The sequence below is a fragment of the Marmota flaviventris genome, chromosome 10, assembly GCF_047511675.1.
Source record: "Marmota flaviventris isolate mMarFla1 chromosome 10, mMarFla1.hap1, whole genome shotgun sequence".
Taxonomy (NCBI): domain Eukaryota; kingdom Metazoa; phylum Chordata; class Mammalia; order Rodentia; family Sciuridae; genus Marmota; species Marmota flaviventris.
Window position 1 is genome coordinate 79,204,760 of NC_092507.1, and position 24,832 is coordinate 79,229,591.

Here is a 24,832-nt window from a genome sequence, read left to right on the forward strand (position 1 = left end):
TGTGGCCCAGCAGTAGGGTGGTTGCCTAGCACATGTGAGGCGCTGAGTTCGATCCTCAGCACCACATATAAATAAATAAATAAAATAAAGGTATTGTGTCCAACTCCAACTAAACAATAAAGATTAAAAAAAAAAAAAGAAGAATTGCCAGTATTTGGGCTGGGGTTGTGGCTCAGCGGTAGAGCACTCGCCTAGCTCGTGCAAGGCCCTGGGTTCGATCCTCAGCACCACATAAAAGCAAATAAAATAAAGGTATTGTGTCCAACTATAACTAAAAAAATAAATAGTAAATATTACAAGAAAGAATTGATAGTATTTAAGTGGTAGACGGCTTGGACATTGACAGAAGAATTTTGTATATGATAAGAGGATAAAAAATAGGTGGAAGAGCTTTTGAAATATATTGAGAAGAGGTGATTAAAAAAAGAAAAATCATCAAAGTCTAATAAGAAAATCCAATGCAATAGAGCGTTTTTAATGATCATCTTCAGTGCCAGATGTTGCAAATTTGTCAAGAAGGATGAAGAATGATAGGACTATATAGAAGGCACAATCTTAGAAGCGGGAAAATGGGAAGGGAGGCAGTAGAGGTAGTTTTAAAGATATATCATTATACAAGGTAAAGAGTCAATAAATGGTGGTGAGGGGAGAAAGATGGAAAGAAGCTGATTAAGAGTTTTTAGAAATAGGGATACCCTGAACACCTTAGTAGGTTTTTTTTTTTTTTTAATATTTATTTTTTAGTTTTCGGTGGACACAACATCTTTGTTTGTATGTGGTGCTGAGGATCGAACCTGGGCCACACGCATGCCAGGCGAGCGCGCTACCGCTTGAGCCACATCCCCAGCCCCTTAGTAGGTTTCATAGGCAAGGGTCATTGGAGTGTGTGGTAGAGGGAAATTGAGAATTCTGGAAGCACAGGGAAATGAAAAACAGCACAAGAGTCTGAAGGACATGAAAGATGATATAGTCCATTTTTAATGAAATAAAGATATTTTTGTTCCTTAGAGGAAAAAAGTGATAAAAATACAGGAAAAAAAAGTTTTGGGTGGAAGGAAGGAGGAAAATTTAAAAATATTGAATTAAATGCCTTTGGGCTCATAAGTTAAGGTGTTGCTTAAAATGATTTGTATAGCCTGAGGAGACTTGGGGTGAGTGCTTAACACAGTTTTAGCAAGGGAAAAATAAAGTTTCAAAGAGAAAAAGGAAAAAAGCACAGTAAAAAATGAGTTATTAATAAAAGGAAGTAAAGAAAAAAGGTCTATTAAAATACTGCCATGGCAGCTAAAGAATAAAAAAGTTTAAAGGGGAAGTTATTGACCGTATCAGGTACTAATATGGAGGGAGATTTCATTTGTCATTCGTTTGTAATAAAACTGTAAATACTATTTAGCAGTATAAAATATTAAGATCTCATTAGATACTGAAACCTTAAGTATGAATTAATTAGATCACTCTTATGAAAGCCTTGGAGAAGGTCCTTGTGGGAATGGAATATCTTAGATGGATTCTTAATAACATCTGTAGGGGAATATCTTAACGAATATTCTCAGGGAGAGAGAGGAAAACTTCTTTTTATACTTTATTTTTTTAAAATCTTTATTTTATTTGCTCATTTATTTTTATGTGGTGCTGGGGATTGAACCCAGGGTCTCACATATGTGAGGCAAGATGCTCTACCCCTGAGCGACAACCCAGCCCCATCTTTTTATGCTTTCCTTAAGATTATCAATTTTTAACTCTGCTGAGTAAAACCCCTATACTTGGGTGAATATAACCAAGGGTAACAAAGGAAGTAGGGCAGGTATTCCAGTCCTTCACTGCTCTTGCTCCAACCTGGGTGCTTGAATTTTATGTTTTACATTTCAGACTGTTATTTCAGTGGGAGTATTTTGTGACTAACCTTTCAAAAAGTACTTCTGAAATATTTGCACTGAAATTAGCCTTTAGTAATTTGGGAGCAGCATTCCTACTTGAGTTGCTTGCTTTGTACAAATGAGGCCAGAACATTTATGCTTTTAAGTGACAGTGCAATTGCCCATCTGTAAGTAGTTCTGGACAGGTAGTAATATCCTCCTTCTTGTCTTTCATTACTCCCAGGAACTTCACTTTGCTTCTTTTCACTATAAGTCTGGGCACTTAAAACATGAAATCACTTAGTCTACTTTCCTGCTTGTGAAATACTACCTACATTTTTGATTTGAAACACCTAAACTTATTATGTTATGTTATGTACTTAACAATAATTTATTGTTTTAGGTTCAAACTGAAGAAGAAATATTAGAAAAAAATCTAGTTAACTGTGAAAAAGAAAATAAAAGGCTACAAGAAAAGTGTGGTCTATATAAAAGTGAACTTGAAATTCTGAAGGAAAAATTAAGGTACAGTATTGCAGAAAAAAGAATTTTTATGTGGAGATGGAAAAAATTAAAACATTTAAAAATAAGATTTTATATATTATAATTATGAACTTAGATATGTAGAATGATAAGCTTTGTGCCTGAAACACTTTTCTAGGTATAAAGTTATAATTTTAAATGCAATAAAACGTGTTAATGGTAACATAGTTGTAAATGTTCCATGATGTTGATTAACATATTTGCTTTGCATATATAGTAGAAAAAATTAACAGACATAATGATTTATAGTAAGATCACATTAACTAATAACTAGTAAAAGTGTTTAAAAAAAAAAAGAACTTTGGAAATCATGAAGAATAACCTTGTCCACCTTCTTGTTATTGTTATCACCTTGTAGTTGTTGGGGTTTTTTAAAAATATTATTTTAGTTATACATGGACACGATATCTTTATTTTGTTCATTTTTAAAATTTTTTATTTATTTTTCTTTTTTTGTGTGTGTGTGTTTATTTATTTTTATGTGGTGCTGAGGATTGAACCCAGTGCCTCACATGTGTGAGGCAAGCGCTTTGGCACTGAGCCACAACTCCAGCCCTATTGTTTTTAGTTTTCTTTTTTTAAATTATTTTTTAGTTATTGATGGACCTTTATTTTATTCACTTATTTATTTGCGGTGCTGAGACTCGAACCCAGTGATTCACACATGTGAGGCAAGTACTCTACCACTGAGCTACAACCACAGCCCCTATTGTTGGGTTTTTGTTTTTAATTTTGGTATTGCAGATTGAATCCATGAGCAACATCCCCAACCCTTTATTTTTTATTTTGTGATAAGGTTTCACTAAGTTACCCAGGCCAGCCTCAAACTTCCATTATTCCTGCCTCAGCCTCACAAGTAACTAGGATTATAGGCTTATGCCACCATGCCCAGTAGTCCTCTTGTTTTATAAGTGAAGAAACGGAAGCCCAGAGAGTGACTAAGGTCAGAAAGATCAAATATGAGAACCAAGGTTTTCTGACTCCTGTACATTCTCTATGATATTATGTCAGCCTCTCAGAACTAATTTCCATCATCAGTTCAGAGGTTAATATTAATCAGCCCTTATAACTTCAGACTGTTAATTTAAGGTAGTGGTAGCAATTAAAATAATTGCTTTGTCTAATTTTAACATTTTCCTTAAGTAATACATGTAGTATTTTTGCGTAGTAGAAGAGGTAACGATAGTTTTTGTAATGGTTACTTTTATATAACCAGAATATTTACTATCATCTGATGCTATCAATTGCAAGATATATTTAGGAAAAAAATACTATTAATTGTACTATGATACAGTGCTTTATCACTTAAATTTTTATTTTATACTTTATGATAAAGAATTCTTAAGACTTTTCTTCTAATACTGGATATCTAGTTCAGGGCCTCATGCTAGCCAATCAGTTTACCACCGAGCTATCTCCTGAACCCCTTCAAAACATTTTTTAAAATCATATTACTTGCATAAAGAGGAAAATACTGTAGCATGCTCAAGCCCTGCATTCAATCCTTAGTACTATTTTTTTAAAAAAAGAAAAATATAAATGAAATAAATTGCTTAAGATGGTTCTAAAACTTTACACTCAGAGATTGACCCTTCAAAGTGTATAATCAGAATATACTTAATTCTCTAACATCTCTTTTTTTTTTTTTTTGGACTGGGGAATTAACCCAGGAGCACTCTGCCTCTGAGTTACATTCCCAACCCTTTTTATGTTTTGAGACAAGGTCTTGCTGAATTGCCCAGGCTGACCTTGTAATCCTCCTGCCTCAGTTTCCTGAGTCACTGGGATTACAGATGTGCACCATTGTGCCCAGCACTACATTCATCTCTTCCTTATGGTGAAAACATTTCAAAATGCTTTCTTCTAGCTTTTGAAATATGCAGTGCACAATTATTATCTGTACTTACACTCTTGCACAATAGCATACTTGAACTTCTTATTCCATTCTAACTACAAATTAGTACCCATTGATCAGCTCTGTTCTTCCCCTTCCCTACTCTCCCCAGCCTCTGGTAACCACCAATTATACTCTAGTTTCCATGAGATGAACTTTATATTCCACATGTCGGTGAGATCATGTGTTATTTGTTTTTCATGTCTGACTTACTTCACTTAACATAATGATCTATATGTCTATCCATGTTATTGCAAATGACAGGATTTCATTTTTTTAAAATGTTTTTTTTAGCTGTAGATGGACATGAAACCTTTATTTTATTTATTTTTACATGGTGCTGAGGATTGAACCCAGTGCCTCACATGTGCTAAGCAAGCACTCTGCTGCTGAGGTAAAACTCCAGCCCTAGGATTTCTTTTTTTTTTAAATTTTTTATTTTTTAGTTGTAGGTGGACACAATATGTTTATTTTATTTTTATGTGGTGCTGAGGATCGAACCCAGTACCTCACGCATGCTAGGTAAGCGCTCTACCTCTGAGCCACAACCCCAGACCGGATTTTATTCTTTTTATGGCTGAATAATATATTCTTTTGTATATATACATTTTCTTTATGCATTCAGTAGTTGATGGATATTTCAGTTGTTTCTATTTCTTGATTACTATGAATAGTGCTATAATAAGCAGATGTGTCTTTGACATACTTATTTCATTTGGATATATACCCAGTGGTGGAACTGATGGGTCATATGGTAGTTCTGTTTTAATTTTTTAGTTTTAGGTGGACACAATATCTTTATTTTTTTTATGTGGTGCTGAGGATCGAATCCAGTGCCTCGCGCATGCCAGACAAGCGTGCTACCACTTGAGCCACATCCCCAGCCCCCTGTTTTAATTTTTTGAGGAACTTTCATATTGTTTTCCATAATGGCTGTACTAATTTGCATTCCCACAACAGAATGTAAGAATTCCTTTTTCTCTATGTCACCATTAGCACTTGTTATCTTTAGTTTTTTTTAAAGCAGTCATTGTTAATGGGTGAGATGATATATCATTATGGTTTTGATTTGCATTTTGGGTGCTTTTTATGATGGTGTACACCTTTTCATGTATTTGTTGGCCACTTGTATGTCTTGTTTTTAGAAATATCTGTTTTGGCCTATTGCCCATTTTTTCAAAAATGAGAATTTTTTTTTTTTTTTTTTTTTGCTATTGAGGTTTCGAAGTTCCTTATATATTCTATATATTAACCCCTTTTCAGATGTATAGTTTGCAGATTTTACCTCCATTTTTTTGGTGGTCTCTTCACTATTGATGGTTTCCTTTGCTCTGCAGAAGCTTTTTAGTTTGATATAATCCTATTTGTCCATTTTTGCTTTTGTTGCCTATGTTTCTTTTGAAGGGGGTGGTTACCAGGGATTGAACTCAAGGGAACTCGGACACTTGAGCCATATTTCCAGCCCTATTTTGTATTTTATTTAGAGACAGGGTCTTACTGAGTTGCTTAGTGCTTTGCTTTTGCTGAGGCTGGCTTTGAACTCACAATCCTCCTGCATTAGCCTCCCAAGCTGTTGGGATTACAGGCGTGTGTGTGCCACTGATCCCGGATTGTTGCCTATGCTTTGAGGTTTTTTTTTTTTTTTTTAATCCTTGTTCATTTCAGTGACCTGAAGTGTTTCCCCTGTGTTTCTTTCTAGTAGTTTCATTGTCTTGGGTGTACTGGTGAAAGATAAGGTTCGAGTTTCATAGTTCAGCATATGGACACCAGTGTTTTCCAGCACTGTTTATTTAACTGCTTCTTCTCCAGTACATATCCTTGGTGGCTTTGTTAAAAATTAGTTGACTGTAGCAGGTCGAGGTGGTGCATGCATGTAATCCCAGCAGCTTGGGAAGCTGAGGCAGGAGGATCACGAGTTCAGAGCCAGCCTCAGTGAAAGCAAGGTGCTAAGTGAGACCATGTCTCTAAATAAAATACAAAATTGGCCTCGAGATGTGGCTCAGTGTTTGACAGCCCCTAGGTTCAATTCCCGATACCCTCCCCACAAAATTCGTTGACTGTAGATATGTGGATTTACTTTTAGGCTTTCTATTCTGTTCCATTGGTCTATGTAGCTGTTGTTATGCCAACATCACACTTTTGATTACTATAATTTTGTAGTGTATTTTGAAATCAGATAGTATAATGCCTCTTGTTTTGTTCTTTTTGCACAAGATTGCTTGGGCTATTCAGAATAGCAAGAAATTTGGTTATTGAGCTTTTTCTGGTTCCATATAAATTTTAACATTGTTTTCTCTATTGTTATGAAGAATGTCACTGGTAGTTTAATTGGGATTACATTGAATCTGTAGATTGCTTTGGGTAATGTGATTTTTTTTTTTTGAGAGAGAGAATTTTTTTATTAATATTTGTTTTTTTAGTTTTTGGTGGTCACAACATCTTTATTTGTATGTGGTGCTGAGGATCAAACCCAGTGCCCCACGAATGCCAGGCGAGCTCGCTACCACTTGAGCCACATCCCCAGCCCGTAATGTAACCATTTTAACAATATTGATTCTTCTAGTCCATGAATAACTTCCATTTTGTGTGTGTGTGTGTTCTCTTAAATATCTTTCATCAGTATTTTATAATAATTTTCATTGTAGAGATCTTACACTAATTCAGTTAAATTTATTCTTAGGTATCTTTTGGTAGTTATTATAAATGGGATTGCTTTCTTGATTTAGATTTCAGATTATTCACTGTTATCATTATAACTATGCTACTTGAGGGCTGAGGAGTAGTTCAGGGTGCTTACCTGGGCATGAGGCCCTGGGTTTGAGCCTTAGCACTCAAAAAACAAAACAAAACACCAGAGGAATAATAGTGCTACTGATTCTTGTGTTGATTTTTATATTCTGCAACCATGCTAACTTCAGTAATTAGTTCTAATAGTTTTCTGGTGAAACCTTTGGGGCTTTCTATATATAATAAACTCATTCATCTATAAAGAGTTACATTTTGACTTCCTTTTTCAAATTTGGTTATTGTTTATTTCTTTCTCTTGCCTGATTGCTCTGGCTAGGAGTTCTAATACCATGTTGAATAAAAGTGATAAAAGTGGAAATCCTTTTCTTTGTCCAAATCTTAAAGAGAAAGGCTTTAGCTTTCCTTCATTCAGTATAATGTTAATTCTTGGCTTATTGTATATGGCCTTTATTGTATTGAGGTATGTTCCTTCTACACCTGTTTGCTAAGCAGTTTTATCATGAAGGGATGTTGATTTTTATCATATCTGTTGAGATAACTATGTTATTTTTGCCCCTCATTCTATTAGTATGGTATATTTGCCTATGTTGAACCATCCTTTCATTGCTGGGATGAATTCCAATTGATTGTGGTGAATAATCTTTTAATGTACTGATGTATTCAGTTTGCTAGGGTTTTTTTTGGAGGGGGGGTGGGGTACCAGGGATTGAACTCAGGGGCACTTTCCCACTGAGCCTTATCCTGGCCTTATTTTGTATTTTATTTAGAGACAAGGTCTCACTGAGTTACTTAGCACCTTGCTTTTGCTGAGGCTAGCTTTGAATTTGGGATTCTCCTGTCTCAGCCTCCTGAGCCACTAGGATTTTAGGCATGTGCCACCATGCCCAGCAGTTTGATAGGGTTTTTGCATCAATGCTTTTGTTTTTTGTTTTCAATTCTTGGGCATTGATCCCCAGGGGCATTCTACCACTAAGCTGCATCCCAGCCCTTTTTATTTTTTATTTTGAGATAGGGATCTTTTTAAGTTGCCAAGGCTATCCTCAAATTTATGATCCTTCTGCCTTAGCCTCCTGAGTAACTGGGGTTACAAGTGTGCCCCACCATGTCTGGCACTTCAATATTTCTGTACTTAGAATATGTAAATAAGATTATTGAAAATGAATGCACATTTTATTTTCATTTATTTTTTTATAGGCAGTTAAAAGAAGAAAATAACAATGGAAAAGAAAAATTAAGAATCATGGCAGTGAAGAATTCAGAAGTCATGGCACAATTAACTGAATCTAGACAAAGTGTTCTGAAGCTAGAAAGTGAGTTAGAAGACAAAGAAGAAATACTGAGAGAAAAATTTTCTCTGATGAATGAAAACCGAGAATTAAAGGTTCGTGTTGCAGCACAGAATGAGAGACTAGATTTATGTGAGCAGGAAATTGAAAGTTCAAGGGTAGAACTGAGAAGCTTGGGAAAAATGATATCCCATTTGCCAGTAAGTATGTGTGAAAAGAAATGTACTGTACTTGTTGTATCATGGAAAAGAAAAATTTTACTCAAGTGTTTTATGAGAGAACATCATTTTGGAGTTGCTTTATTAGCTTTTAGTTTTGTTCTTACTTGTCTGTACTTTGGCACCAATTTCTCTTCTATTTAATTCCTATTTTTGCCTCACATTTACCTTTCTTCTTCTGTACCCTTTCTTTCTTTCTTTTTTTAAATAGATGAACAAAATATCTTTATTTTATTTTTATGTGGTGCTGAGTATTAAACCCAGTGCCTCACGTGTGCTACATGAGCACTCTACCACTGAGCCACAACCCCAGCCCTATATAATTTCTTTTATATATGATGCCATATATAAGAATGGCACATTTTTTAAAATATAGCTTTATTGAAATATCACTTATTCTGTAAAATTCAACCATTTGAAATGTTAGTAACTTTTAGTAAATTTACTAAATTACAAATAGTTTTCTATTTGCAGTACTAGGCAAATTTCCTGCATTGTGGTAATTGTTTTAAGACTTTTAATAAGTTTGCTAAAAATCTTATAATAATCACCACAATTCAGTTTCAAGTTTCTGCCATCCCCCAAAGATCCCTTGTGTCCTTTTAGAATTAGTGCTCTACCTCTACCACATACCCTTGGGAAACTACTAATAATTTCTGTTTCTATATATTTTTCCTTTCTGGCTGTTTTGAAGAATGAAAACGTAAAAATATGTGGTCTTTTGCACATATTTTTCCTATTATTTTATATTTTTAAGGTTCATTCATGTTGTACATATCAGTTTTTCATTTCTTATTTATTTCTGAATAGTATTTCATTTCATCTGTTTACCAATTAATGGACATTTGGATTATTTCTACTTTTAGGCTATTATGAATAAAGCTGCTGTGAACATTTTCATAGAAGTCTTTGTGTGGTCATGTTTTTATTGCTCTTGGGTAGATACCCAAGAATAAAATTGCTGGGTCATGTGGTAAATTTATGCCAAATTGTTTTCCAAAATGGCTAGACTGTTTTACATTTTCACCAGCAGTATATGAGAGTTCCTGTTTTTCTACATGCCTGTCAACACTTGTCATTGTCATTTTGCTTAGTGGGTATGAAGTGGTATCACACTGTGGTTTATATTTTCATTTCCTCAGTGGCTAATGTTGAGCAACTTTAAATGTAGTTATGAGAATGACATAGAACTGGTTTGGGGGTGTAACTCAGTGGTAGAGTGCTTGCTGAGTATTTGAGAGGCCCTGTATTAGATATTAATTATTTGCTAGGATTTTTAAAAACATTTTTTCTTTAGTTGTAGGTGGACACAATATCTTTATTTTATTTTTATATAGTGCTGAGGATCGAACCCAGTGGCTCATGCATGGTAGGCGAGCGCTCTACCTCTGAGCCACAACCCCAGCGCTAGGATTTTTAATCTAATGTTTGCTTTTGAAATTAGAAAGTAATCATATACAGATAACTTTCATTTTAAATTAAAATTTTCATATGTGCTTAGAGTTAAGAATTATTTGATATATGACTATGAAATTGATATGATAATATATACTTGATGCTATGTTTCATGAAGTGCTAAGGATGATATAGTTTGAAAAAGTGAACTTTTTTACTTCTAGAGTGTGTAATTAGCTTAGTATTTGTAATGTAGCTTAGCATTTGCAAAATATGGGACACATTGCTCTATCAACTTCAAATGGTTTTAGAATAAATTTTATAGGTAAAACCTTTATATGTACTTTGTGAGCTCTATTCTTCCTCTAAATGCAAAAGTAGCAACTATTCTGAAATTCTTTTGTATCCTTTTCATCCATAATTTAAATGTTGCCACATATAAATTTCTATATAAATACATATGTTCTTCTCTCTCTCTTTTTTTTTTTTTTTTTTTTTGGTACTTGGGATTGAACCCAGGGTCCCAAGTTACATTCCCAGTTCTTTTTAGTTTTTGTTTTGAGACAGGGTCTCACTAAGTTGCTTAGGGCCTTGCTAAATTCCTGAGTCTCGCCTTGAACTTGTGATCCTCCTGCCTCAGCCACCAGAGCTGCTGGGATTACAGGCGTGCACCACCATGCACATACATTTCTCTCTATATATCCATCTACCTATACACACACATACACACACACACATATATATTTAAGTATTTATTTACTTGTAGTTGGACACAATACCTTTATTTTATTTATGTATTTATTTTTATGTGGTGCTGAGGATCAAACCCAGGGCCTTGTACATGCTAGGTGAATGCTCTACTGTTGAGCCACAACCCCAGCCCTTCTTAGTATATTTTTTAAAATACTTTGTGTATCAATGGAATTTGTTGTTTTACTTGGTATTGTAAAATGTAACCATATTAATTTATGTAACTCAAGTTTATCTAACTATTATACTTTTCCAATTATCTGAATTAATTATAGGTTTTCCATTAACCAATGTTTCCTAATGTGCTTGTACATTTTCCTATTGATGGACATTAGGTTGCTTCTATTAAATTCAGACAATTTTTCAAACTTAAAGAGTTCTGAATAAGAAAACAATGGCATCCATATGTGTATTATAATTTACAAACATTTGTTTTTTAAACTTGTAGTTAAAAAGAGAAATACTTGGTTTTAAATCATCCATTTCTAAGCACCAGATGAGTAGTTTGTCAAACAAAGAAGACAATTGCATTGGCTGCTGTGAGGCAAATAAATTGGTGATTTCAGAATTGAGGTATGTTTTTCATATTTTGAATTTACAACAAATAGAATGGTTTTGTTGGAAATTAAATGAAGGTGTTTAGTTGAGAAAATTAAAAAAATACAGAAAGAGGGTTGGGATTGTGGCTCAGCAATAGAGCACTTGCCTAGCACATGTGAGGCCCTGGGTTTGATCCTCAGCACCATATAAAATAAAATAATTAAAAAAAAATACAGACGGAAAAGTTCAGAGAGTATAATAACAAATACTGATTCCACAACTAAGATTTGATCCTTCTTAATATTTTGTGATATTTGTTTCAAATCTGTTTCTCTAAATAAAAAATAAAACATTACAGGATGGATAATACCCTTTGATCCTTATTGCTTATCTAATTCTTCCCCTGCTTATCCATTATTATGAATTTGATGTGTATTTTTCTGTCCATATTGTGTACATTTTTTTTTCTCTTATACACAAATAAAAGTGAACTCTATAGTTGCAGTTTTGCTTTTCTACTCAACATCATTTTAAAATGTTTATTTGGTACTGGGGATTGAACCCAAGAGTGCTTTATATCCCCAGTCATTTTTGTTTTTTTATTTTGAGACAGGGACTCACTAAGTAGCTTAGGGCCTTGAACTTGGAATCCTCCTGCCTCAGCCTCCTTAGTTGGTGGGATAAAAGCATGTGCCACCATGCCCATTTTAAAAAATTCATCCATGTCAGGATAGGTAGAGTGGTTGATCCATGAATAGATTTGGGTGGTTAGTTTGATCTTAATAATTAGGATTTTTTTTCTAGAATGGTGTCAATTTATCTATTCTTTTATTGATAATTACCTTATTTCTAGTCTTTTTCTATTATATAGTTACTAAGAAAATCCTTATACATGGCTCCCTACACATATATATGAGAGCTTCTCTATAATATATTCCTAAAACTCATATTTCTAGGTTGTAGGTCATCTATATTTTACTAGTTTCAATCAAGTTAGAAAGTAGCTAAACTAATTTATAATCCTACTGTTTATATATAAAAGTTTCTATATCCTGCCTAAGAGTTAACTAATATCAGAATTTTAAAATTTTGCCAGTTTGAAAGGTGAAAAGTAGTATGAGATATTTTTTACAGAATTACTGTCATATTGGATTCTTTTGTTTTGTGCCAGGATTAAGCTTGCAATAAAAGAGGCGGAGATTCAAAAGCTTCATGCAAATCTGACTGCAAACCAGTTATCTCAGAACATTATTTGTAAGAATAGCCAAGAAAGTGGCAAGTTGACTACTTTAGAAACAGAACCTGTAAAACTAGGTGGTAATCAAGCTGGTGAGTATATATTATTGAATTATTATTTTTTAATTTTTAAAATTTATATATGACAGTGGAATGCATTATGATTCTTATTACACATATAGAACACAATTTTTCATATCTGTGGTTGTATACAAAGTATATTCACACCAATTCGTGTCTTCATGTGTGTGCTTTGGATAGTAATGTCCATCACATTCCACTATTATTTCTACCCCCATGCCCCCTCCCTTCCCCTCTCACCCCTCTGCCCTATTTAGAGTTTGTTTATTCCATGCTCCCCCTAGGGAGCACTAGATCCCACTATGAATCAGCCTCCTTATATCAGAGGAAACATTCGGCATTTGTTTATTTTAGGGATTGGCCAACTTCACTTCACATTATCTTCTCTAGCTCTATCTATTTACCTGAAAATGCCATGATTTCATTTTCTTTTATTGCTGAGTAATATTCCATTGTGTATATAATGTTGAATTATTTAATAAATGGTAATCAGAGTTCTTGGCAACACTATTTTATTTTATTCTATTGACTGAAATACTGCAGTACTGGGGATTAATTCCAGGGTTATTCTACCAGTGAGCCATGTCTCCAGCCCTTTTTAGTTTTAATTCTGAGGCAGTGTCTTGCTAGGTTGTTGAGGCTGGCCTCAAACTGGTGATTCTCCTGACTCCTAAGTAGCTGGAATGACAGATGTGTGCCATTGTGTATAGCTGATCTATTTCTTTAAAATACTATCATTAAGGTGGGTGTGGTAGCAGATGCCTATATCCAGCTACTCAGAAGCCTGAGGTAGGAGGATTACAACTTTGAGGCCAGCCTCAGCAACTTAGTAAGACCCTGTCTCAAAATTTAAAGCGTATAAAGCCTTGGGATGTAGTTCATCAATAGAGTGCTTGCCTAGTATGTATGAGACACTAAGTTCAACTCCCAGTTCCACAGAAAACAAACAAAAGAAACAAATTAACAGCTGTTTGGTTTCTGTTAAACACACTTGATAATTTGTTATGAGTAATTATGTTCTGGTAAGAGAGCAAATTATTTCAGAATTTTTGGACTTTGCATTATATATATATATGTATATATATGTATATATGTATATATATATTTTTATGATTAGTGCAAAAAAACCTGATTTGCATTCTTTTGTTCTAATTCTCCCACATTAAAGTAAATCAATTAAATGTTACATAACTTGCACAGTATGAAGAAATTAATATAAAAAAGACTTAAGACTTTGGGAGAATAATCAAATATTTAATTGAAAGAAATAAAAAACCTGAACAAGCAGAAATAGGAGGTTTATACATGAGAAACCTCAATATTGTAAATAGGTCCATTTCAATCTATTTTAATATATATAAACTCAAGCCTGACCTAAGTTAAAATAGTTCTAAAGAAATTGGAATAAGATTGGGAAAATCAGCATAAAAGGCAATATAATTTTTGTAACATAGTGATTAAAATACTCTAGTATTAACAGGTATTCAATCAACTAATAGAAGAGAAAAAAGGGCACAGTAACAGACCACAAACAAAAGAATATGACAAATGACAGGGTATCATTAGAAATGAATGGAGGAAGGTAACTAATCAGTAAGGGATGATAGAATTATTGATTATTCATGTGGAAAAAATAACATAAGACCTCTGATTGTTACCATATTAAAATCTCAATTCCAGGTATACTAAAGATCTAAATGGAAAAATGAACACTTTAAAAGTTTTAAATAAAAGGTAACAATGTCCTCAGAAGACATTCTTTTAAAAGGATACAAAATTAGTGTACCAAAATGGAAAATTTAATAAATTTAACACCATTAAACTTATAATTTCCGTAAAGAAAAGACATATAAATCAAGAAGATAAGCTATAAACTGATGAGAAATGTTTTTAACACATACAAATAAAGTATATTGAGTTATGAGGAACTTTTCAAAATAATAAGAGATATACAGACAACTCAGTAGAAAAATTGACAAAAGATATGAATTGGCAATTCATGGAAGAGAAAATGCAAAATGGCCAATAAACATAGGAAATATGCTCAACTTCGCATTATATTTTTAAAATATATATTAATGAGCTGGGCGTGGTGGTGCACGCCTGTAATCCCAGTGGCTTGGGAGCTGAGGCTGATCATGAGTTAAAAGCCAACCTCAGCAAATGGGAGGTGCTAAGCATCTAAATAAAATACAAAATAGCCTGTGGTTCAGTGGTCGAGTGCCCCTGAATTCAATCCTCGGTACCAAAAAACCAAATATATTATTGAAATAAAATTTAATAAAATCCAATAAGATGTGCTCATTTTAAATATAAAATTTTGGTAAGTTTTGCTACAAGTGTTGTTTTTTTTTTAACATGTTTATACTCTTGGTACTATCACCACAGTCAAGACATAACATTTCCATCAGAATTCTTTTTATTCCTTCTCACATTACTTATAAAGGCTGTCCTCCTCCTCCTCATCCTCCTCCTCTCACTCCCCCTCCCAAGGCTTCATGTATGCTAAGCACATGCTTTACCACTGAGCTACCCCCTCAGCCTTGATTTTATTTTTTGAAAGTACTTTGAATATGCAATGGACTATTACTCAGCATTAAAAAAGAATAAAATCATGGCATTTGCAGGTAAATGAATGGAGTTGAGAATATTATGCTAAGTGGAGTAAGCCAATCCCAAAAAACCAAATGCTGAATGTTTTCTCTGATATGAGGATGCTGATCCATAATGGGGATGGGGTTGGTGGGTAGTATGGGAGGAAACTTTAGATAGGGCAGAGGGGAGGGAAGAGAAGGGAGGAAGCCAGGGGCGTAGGAAAGATGGTGGAATGAAATGGACATCATCACCCTAAGTACATATATGAGGACACGAATGGTGTGACTCTACTTTGTGTAAAACCAGACATGAAAAATTGTGTTATATATGTGTACTATGAATTGAAATGCATTCTGTTGTCCTATATAACAAATTAGAATAAATAAATAAATTTAAAAACAAAAAAGAAGAAAGTACTTTGAGACTTTGTTTATTGGCTGGCATGTGGTCTGTCTTAGTGTTCTAACTGCTCTTGAAAAATTGTTTATTCTGTGATTGTTGGGTGGGATTTTTTTACTATCAATCGTAAGGTTGTATTTAAGTTTTCTTTATCCCTAAGGATTTTCTGTGTATTTATTCTGTCAATTACTGAGAGACTAGTATTGAAATCTTCAGATGTGTCTCTATGTGTGTTTATTTATCCTTTCAATTCTGTCAATTGTTGCTTCTTGTATTTTGAACATATTATGTACATATTATTTGAGATTGTTATACCTTCTTCTTGAATAGACACTTTTATTATATTAAATGTCTCTTTCAGTTCTTAGTAATACTTCTTGTAGGAACGCTGCTTTGTTTGAAATAAATATAGGCCCTCCAGTGGTGTTTTTTTATCATTTTTTTCATCCTTTGAATTTGTGTCTTTATAGATAGTGAGTTTCTCATAGAAAGCATAGAATTGGGGGCTAGGGTTGTGGCTCAGTGGTCGAGCACTCGCCTATCATGTGTGAGGCCCTGGGCTCCATCCTCAGCACCACATATAAATAAATAAAATAAGGCTAAAATAAATAAAATAAAATTTTTTAAAAAAGCATATAATTGGGTCCTGCGTTTATATCCATTCAGACAGTTTTTGTGTTTTAAGTAGAATTTTATTGGGGTGTTTAGATTGCTTATAGTTAATGTAATATTGGTATTTGGAGGGTCTAATCTATCATTTTTTAATGTTCCATTTTATTCATTTTTTTGCCTTTTTTGGGGTTCAAGTATATTTTAGCATCTCATGTCTTATTTCCTCTCTTGATTTATACACTATACTCTTTGTATACTTTTACTTTTTTTAGTGGTTGGTTGCCCTGGGTATTAATAAACATCATAATCTATCTTTAAATACAAAGGGCTGTTAGCATTAGAAGTGACATAAAATTATATATCTAAGTAATTAGAATGGGAAGAGAATGATGTGATTAGCAGAGGGAATGGTGGTCATTATAGGTAGTGATAAATATAATGTGTCATATAGTCTAACATCTAAGAATAGAGTCAATGACATGGATAGCTTAGAAAGTAAAATATTGTGGAGATGGGGGATTGATGGGAAATAGCCTCTTATCCAACCCTTGAGGGCAAAGTGTATCTCTCCTTGTTTCCATATGTGTATTCTTATATAATCACCTACATTTTGCCTTTTAAAAGTGCCCTTGAAAATTCAGGTATTGTGGAGTAGGAGAAGGTATAATGTTTATAATGGAGAGAAGACATAGTCAGAAAGCTACCTGTGATAAACCTTAGTAGTTTTTAAAATTTCAGTGTATTTTCTTCAGCTAGTTTGTAAGTAAGGAATATAAGACTAGAAAGGGTTCACTGTGTGTACCTTTTGAACCTGTATCTACAAATAGTACATAAAAATATTCTTAATGGTTGGATGCAGTGGCATACCCTATAATCCTGTGACTTGGGAGGCTGAGGCAGGAGGATGGCAAGTTCGAGGCCAACCTCAGCAATTTAGTGAGAACTTATGCAATTTCGTGAGACTTTTTCTCAAAATAAAAAATAGAAAGCACTAGAGGTGTAACTCAATGGTAAAGTACCTCTGGGTTCAATCTTCACTACCCCTTTAAAAAAAAAGTTCTTAATCTCAAATTGTCCAAATAAATTTTATGATTATCTTTAGTTTAGGGGAACAAAGCAACTTTTTTAAAAAATAAAGCATTTTATAATTATTTCTATTAAAAATAGTATCTTAAAAAGTGGGAAGCATTCTTAACTTTCTGGTATAAGGAATAGTCTTTAGATACCTAGTAAAATAAATGATTCAGAAGAGCTTTTTCACTCATTGTTATATATTTAACTTAGAAAGTGCTTTATTTACCATTTCCTTATTGCATGTCTCCTTCTACATCCTTTTTATTCTTTAAATCAGAAACTAAACTTTATGGTTAAATATTTCAACTATTTATATTTATTTTTATACTTAAAGTTTTATCCAGAAAATTTTTCCTTTTGTGTTTATCAACAGAAATTATAAAAGACTGCAATCAACAGACTATGAACAAGCAATATGAAAGAGAGAGGCAAAGACTTGCTACTGGAATAGAAGAATTACGTACTAAGCTGATGCAAATAGAAGCTGAGAATTCTGATCTGAAGGTTAACATGGCTCACAGAACTAGTCAATTTCAACTGATTCAAGAGGAGCTTCTAGAGAAAGCTTCAAACTCTACCAAACTAGAAAGTGAAGTAAGCTTCAAATTAGCTGGGCACGTGTACTAAGTTTGAAGATAGAAAATACCTTGTGGGATTTTGTAACAATTTAAGTCTAGATTTATAAATTTTGCAAAATGGTACCACATAGATATATATTGGGGATTGAACCCAGGGGTACTTTAACACTGAGCTCCATCCCCAGCCCTTTTAATTTTTTAGTTTGAAACAGTATCACTAAGTTACTGAGGCTGGCCTTGAACCTGTGATTCTACTGCCTCACCCTTCTGAGTCCCCTTCAACCATGCCTCTTGATTATAGGCATGTGCCACCGTGCCAAGCTTTAAGCTATTTTAGAAATTATATTTGGAAACATGTTATTTTAACTTAACTTAAAATAGGAAGATGCTCCCTAATGGCTAAAAGGTCCTAAATTTGGTGAAACTAATAGTGCATTGCAGTTTATTATTTCTTCCACAGTATAAGTTGGCAAGGTAAAGGCAGATTTACAAGAAGAGAATTTGGGGTCTGGGGCTGTAGTGCTTGCCAAGCATGTGTGAGGCACTTGAGTTCAATCCTTAGCACCACATAAAAAACTAAACAAATAAAGCATGCTGTCCATTTACAACTATAAATTTTTTTTTTTTTTAAAAAGAAGAGAATTTGGATTATGTAGATGAAAGAAAAGAAGTGGTAGAGGATTTAAAATTTTAGCAAACATCAGAACTATTATGGTAAGATTGTAATCAATGACTGAGTCAGTTTCAAAACAGGAGATGGAACCTTTATTCACCAGCAAAAGGGCAGACTGCAAGTCTGCACTCCTCTAATCCCTAAAGGAATTAGAGCGAATCTTTTATAGTTCAAAACCACAAATAAAGCATATCAGTACATTTATCATAAGTGGTTGTGGCTATGATTCCTGACCACAAACAAAATCATGAGGTCTAAAATCATAAGCAGACGGGAAAGTGGGTCAAAACGACCCTAGTTGAATACAATTTAAAGAATGGTTACTAACGTCTAGACAAACATTCTATGCACTTAGGGTACATTGCACAAGTTTAGTATATAAGGACAGAAAGAAGAGTTTTACCATTGTGTTGCCGGTATGCTATGCTAAGCAAGCGTTGGTGGGTTCAGAGGTGGGGTTTTCCCATGAGAGAAGACACAACATGGAGTCTTAAGGTAAGAATAGAGTCTTGTTTGGTTATTGCCCATTATAGCTTGGCCCATAATAAAGCCACCTAGGAAGCCTCTCAAACATGTACATTTCTGGGTACCATTCTAACAATTTTGATTCAGCAGGCTTTGGGTATGGCTCAGAAATTTACATTTTTTAAAAAACTGCATGTGAATCTGATATAGATATACTATGGATTGTATTCTGAAATGTTTTATGAATATCTGATCTTGATTTTCACTGAGGAAAGGATAAGGATGCCTCATTAGGTAATTGCAGACCAGGATTACATGGGTATGTATTATATACTCAAACTTCAGGCTTACGGATGGAGCCTGCAATTTTTTTTTAAATTTATTTTTTAGTTTTTTTAGGTGGACACAGTATCTTTTATTTTTATGTGGTGTTGAGGACCGAACCCAGCGCCCCGCGCATGCCAGGTGAGCGCGCCACTGCTTGAGCCACATCCCCAGCCCAGGATTTTTTTTTTTTTTTAATATTTGTTGTTTAGTTGTAATTGGACACAATACCTTTATTTTATTTATTTTATTATGTAGTACTGAGGATTGAACCCTGCATGCACGAGGCAAGCACTCTACTGCTGATCCACAACTCCAGGCCCCATAAGGATTTTTTTTTAAATATTTTTTTAGTTGTAGATGGATACAATATCTTTATTTTCATTTATTTATTTTTATGTGGTGCTGAGGATTGACCCAGGGCCTCATGCATGCAAGGCAAGCTCTCTACCACTGAGCTACAGCCCCAGCCCAAGGATGTTTTTTAAATGTCTAATTTTGTGTCTTAATGTTTATAGTCAAGTCCATGGAAAAGACTTGTAAGATAGGAACTTCAGTTAATAATCGAAAAGGAGATTTAGTCTATAATTACAGGCTGCCACTTAGAAAATTCTCAAGTACTGAGATTAATAACTTAAAAAAAATAACAGAATAGTCTTGTTGAACATTAAAATTCAGAAACAGAAAAAGAAGAAAATAAACATTGATAATTCTACCACCAGAAATAACTACTGTTAACGTTTTGCAATATTAATTTCAATCTGTAAGAACTACTTTTAAGAAAATGGGTTAGGAAAAGGTAGAGACCTCTGAATTCAGTCCCCAATAGTGCAAGGAAAAGAAAAAAAGGGTTAGGATGCAAATTAAATCACTTATGTATTTCCTAATAGAAGGAGTGAAATGATATGCCTGGCTTCCTTTCACTATTTTTTTTTTTTTAATTTTTTTTTGTAGTTGTAGATGGACAGAATGCCTTTATTTTTATTTTTTTAATTTTTTATTGTTGGTTGTTCAAAGCATTACAAATTTCTTGACATATCATATTCCACACTTTGATTCAAGTGGGTTATGAACTCCCACCTTCACCCCATACACAGATTGCAGAATCACATCAGTTACACATCCATTGATTTACATATTGCCATACTAGTGTCTGTTGTGCTCCGCTGCCTTTCCCATCCTCCACCCTCCCCCCTCCCCACCTCTCCCCTCCCCTCCCCTCCTCTCTCTCTACCCCCTCCACTGTATAACCCTGAGGGTCTCCTTCCATTTCCATGCAATTTCCCTTCTCTCTCCCTTTCCCTCCCACCTCTCATCCCTGTTAAATGTTAATCTTCTTCTCCTGCTCTTCGTCCCTACTCTGATCATAGTTACTCTCCTTATATCAAAGAAGACATTTGGCATTTGTTTTTTAGGGATTGGCTAGCTTCACTTAGCATAATCTGCTCTAATGCCATCCATTTCCCTGCAAATTCTATGATTTTGTCATTTTTTAATGCAGAGTAATACTCCATTGTGTATAAATGCCACATTTTTTTTATCCATTCGTCTATTGAAGGGCATCTAGGTTGGTTCCACAGTCTTGCTATTGTGAATTGTGCTGCTATGAACATCGATGTAGCAGTGTCCCTGTAGCATGCTCTTTTTAGGTCTTTAGGGAATAGACCAAGAAGGGGAATAGCTGGGTCAAATGGTGGCTCCACTCCCAGCTTTCCAAGAAATCTCCATACTGCTTTCCAAATTGGCTGCACCAATCTGCAGTCCCACCAGCAATGTACAAGTGTACCCTTTTCCCCACATCCTCGCCAGCACCAGAATGCCTTTATTTATTTATGCGTTGCTGAGGATCAAACCCAGTGCCTCACACATGCTGGGCAAGTGCTCTGCTGCTGAGCTACTGCCTCAATCCAACACCATTTGTTTTTCTTCTAAATTGTTACTTGTTTTAATAATTACATGAATTAAAAGGTTATTCACTTGTGCCTTAATTGTTTATTACCATAAATTTGCCCTATTTATCTAGACACAATGTATTTAAACTTCAAAAAGAGGAGCAGGTATTTGATTTTAGGATGTATATTCTTAAAAACTAATTTTATACTTTATTGTATTTTCAGATGACAAAGAAATGCTCTCAGCTTTTAACCCTAGAGAAACAGTTAGAAGAAAAAATAGTTGCTTATTCATCAGCTGCTGCAAAAAATGCAGAACTTGAACAGGAACTTATGGTAAAATTTACCTTTTTGCTACAAGTTTACTCTGACTTTTAGGTACTGGTGATACCTTGTTTGTTTTTGTATCATTACTATAAAACATACTAAGTAGGAAACTAAAAATTCTACTGAACTTCTTGTCATTCTTTTTTTTGTTTCTGTATTTTCAAGTTAATAGGCTAATACAACAAGTTGTTATTCAAGTTTTGTCATTTTTTTTTTTTTTTACACAATACCTTTATTTATTTATTTATTTTTCTGTGGTGCTGAGGATCGAACCCAGGGCCTTGCACATGCTGGGCAAGCGCTCTACCACTGAGCCACAACCTCAGCCCCTCAAGTTTTGTCATTTTTATCTTAATAAAATTAAAATAGTAGTTTTTTAATATGCTTCTTTTGGGGTGTGGTATTAGGGATTTAATTCAGGGGCACTCGACCACTGAGCCACATCCCTAGCCCTGTTTTATATTTTATTTAGAGACAAGGTTTCACTGAGTTGCCCGTGCTAAGGCTGGCTTTGAACTCGTGATCCTCCTGCCTCAGCCTCCCAAGCCACTGGGATTACATAGTGTGTCACTGTACCTGGCTTAGTTATATTTTAAACCTGTTTTATATTTCTAGGAAAAGAATGAAAAGATAAGGAGTCTAGAAACCAATATCAATACAGAGCATGAGAAAATTTGCTTAGCCTTTGAAAAAGCAAAGAAAATTCATCTTGAACAACATAAAGAAATGGAAAAACAGATTGAAAGAGTAAGTAATGCATAGTTAGTGATGAAGAAAACCTCATTATTAGCACAGTATTGGTTATTTTGTAGGTGAGGAAACAAGGACAGAAAAGTTAGCAGCACTATAATTAGACTCTCACTCCAGATCCATTTTATAATGCTCATTTTTTGTGATGCTAGGGATTGAACGTATGGTTTCATACATGCTGAACAAGCATTCTACCCTTGGGCTACATTTCTGACCCACCAATGCTTTTCAATATAATATGCTTTCCATTTCAACTGTAATCATCTTTTTAAAAAAATATTTATTTATTTATTTTTAGTTATATGTGGTGCTGAGGATTGAACTTAGTGCCTCATATGTGCTAGGCAAGCATTTTGCCACTGAGCTCCAATCCCAGCTCGGGGCACTCTTAATGTTGAGTTAAAGGTAAAAATGTTATTGGGGCTGAGGTTTTGGCTCAGCGGTAAAGTATTTGCCTAGCCATGTGCAAGGCCCTGGTTCGAACCTCAGCACCACATATAAATAAATGAAATAATGGTATTGTTTCCAACTACAACTAATAAATAAATATTTAACTTAAAAAAAGTAAAAATGATATGATACAGAGAACACAAGACTAAATAAAAAATAGAAAATTTGAATGAGCAAATGGAGGTGACAAGAAGAGTGTAAGCTTAAGTATAGAGCAGTAGACATTATTTTCTCTGAGTAAGAGAAAGAAAAAAAGATTTGGGAAAAATACTGAACAGAGTTTAAAGAACATTATCAAACGTTCTAACATTCTTGTCATCGTAATCCTAGAAGGAGAGGAGCATGAGATTTGTGCAGAAAAATATTTGAAAAAATAAGACTGATAGCTTTACAAATTTGATCACAGAAAAAATTTACATTTTCAACAATATCAAAGAGAATAAAATCAGAGAAGACCACTTTCAGACACATCAAAATCCTTGCTGAAAACTTAGAAAAAAAAAAATCTTTAAAGCACCAATTGAAAAAAAATAAATGAATAGAAGGAAGACCAGTAGAACAGAGGAAGTGGAAAGGGGGGAGGAAGGGAAGAAGGAAAAGTGGAAGTATCAAGGAACAAACTGAAGCAAATTATATTCCATGCATGTACGTATATGTCAAAATGAGCCCTAGTCTTCCTTTTTTTTTTTTTTTTTTTGAGAATTTAACTTTATTTTATCTATTGTTTTTGTATGGTACTGAGAATTGAATTTAGGGCCTTACCTGTGCTAGGCAAGCACTTTACCACTGAGCTTACCACCCAGCCCTGAACCCCACTCTTATGTATAAGTATAATACACTAATAAGAACATAAAAAAAGGATACAGCTCAGTTGGTAGAGTGCATACCTCATATGCACAAGGCCCTGGCTTCAATCCCCAGCACCACAAAAATAAACAAACACATAAATAAAAAACCAGGGCTGGGGTTGTGGCTTAGCTGTAGAATGTTTGCCTGCCACGTGCGAGGCCCCAGGTTCGATCCTCAGCACCACATATAAATAAATATGTAAATATGTAAATAAGTCGATAAATACATACATACATTCATACATACACACACAATAAAGGTATTGTGTCTAACTACAACTGTAAAATAATATTTAAAAAATAAAAGAAAAAGAAAAAACCTTGAAAGCAGCCAGAGATAAACATAAATAAATAAATAAATACATTCATACATATGTACACACATACACACACACACACACACACACAAGGTATTGTGTCCAACTACAACTAAAAATTAAATATTTAAAAAAAGAAAAAAAAAAAAACCTTGAAAGCAACCAGAGATAAACATTGTAACTAGGGAACAAAGATTAAAATTACTACACATTTCTCATCAAAAACCATGGAGTGGGAGCTGTGATTGTGGCTCAGCAGTAGAGTGCTCGCCTAGCATGTGCAAGGCCCTGGGTTCGATCCGCAGCACCACATAAAAATAAAATAAATATTCAAAACAAAACAAAAAAAACATGGAGTGGTACAGTGGTGCATGCCTGTAATTCTCACAACTGGGAGACTGAGGCAGGAGGATTGCAAGTTCGAGACCAGCCTCAGCAACTTAGTGAGGCCCTAAGCAACTTAGGGAGACCCTATCTCAAAATAAAAAATAAAAAAGGACTGTGGATATGGCTCAGTGGTTAAGCATCCCTGGGTTTAATCCCTGCTACCAAAACAAAGAACAACAACAAAACCCTCGGAAATAAGAAAACAGAAGAGTAACATTTTTTTTTAGTCCTCAGAGAAAATTCGTCACCTTAGAATTTCATATTCAATAAAAATAATTCTCTGGGAATGAAGGTAAAATAAAGACAATGTTATATATAGGACATTTTAGAGAATTTGTCACAAGACTTGTTCTAGAAGAAATACTAAAGAGTTCATAACCCACTTGAAGCAAAGTGTGAAAGATGATATATCAAGAACTATGTAATGTTTTGAACAACCAACAATTAAAAAAAAAAAAAAAGATAGTTCTTCAGGTAAAAGAAAAATAATACAACAGGGAATCTTAGGACCTCAGAAATGAAAAGCTGCAAAAATAGTAAATATTTGAATAAATTACTTTTTTGGTACCAGGGATTGAACTCAGGGGCACTCGA

General features: G+C 34.2%; 1 protein-coding gene across 11 annotated transcripts in view; it reads left to right on the top strand.

Annotated features, from left to right (window-relative positions):
• Positions 1-24,832, top strand: part of Ccdc18 (coiled-coil domain containing 18) — a 105,506-nt gene that overhangs the window by 16,735 nt on the left and 63,939 nt on the right. For 9 of the 11 annotated variants that reach the window (XM_071618057.1, XM_071618058.1, XM_071618055.1 and 6 more), the window contains 7 exons: positions 2,260-2,381; positions 8,236-8,527; positions 11,139-11,263; positions 12,402-12,559; positions 17,601-17,821; positions 21,385-21,495; positions 22,102-22,233. In XM_071618057.1, coding sequence (XP_071474158.1) covers positions 2,260-2,381; positions 8,236-8,527; positions 11,139-11,263; positions 12,402-12,559; positions 17,601-17,821; positions 21,385-21,495; positions 22,102-22,233 — 1,161 coding nt within the window. The remainder of the gene's footprint in view (positions 1-2,259; positions 2,382-8,235; positions 8,528-11,138; positions 11,264-12,401; positions 12,560-17,600; positions 17,822-21,384; positions 21,496-22,101; positions 22,234-24,832) is intronic. The other 2 variants (XM_071618059.1, XM_071618062.1) reach the window with 2 other exon arrangements.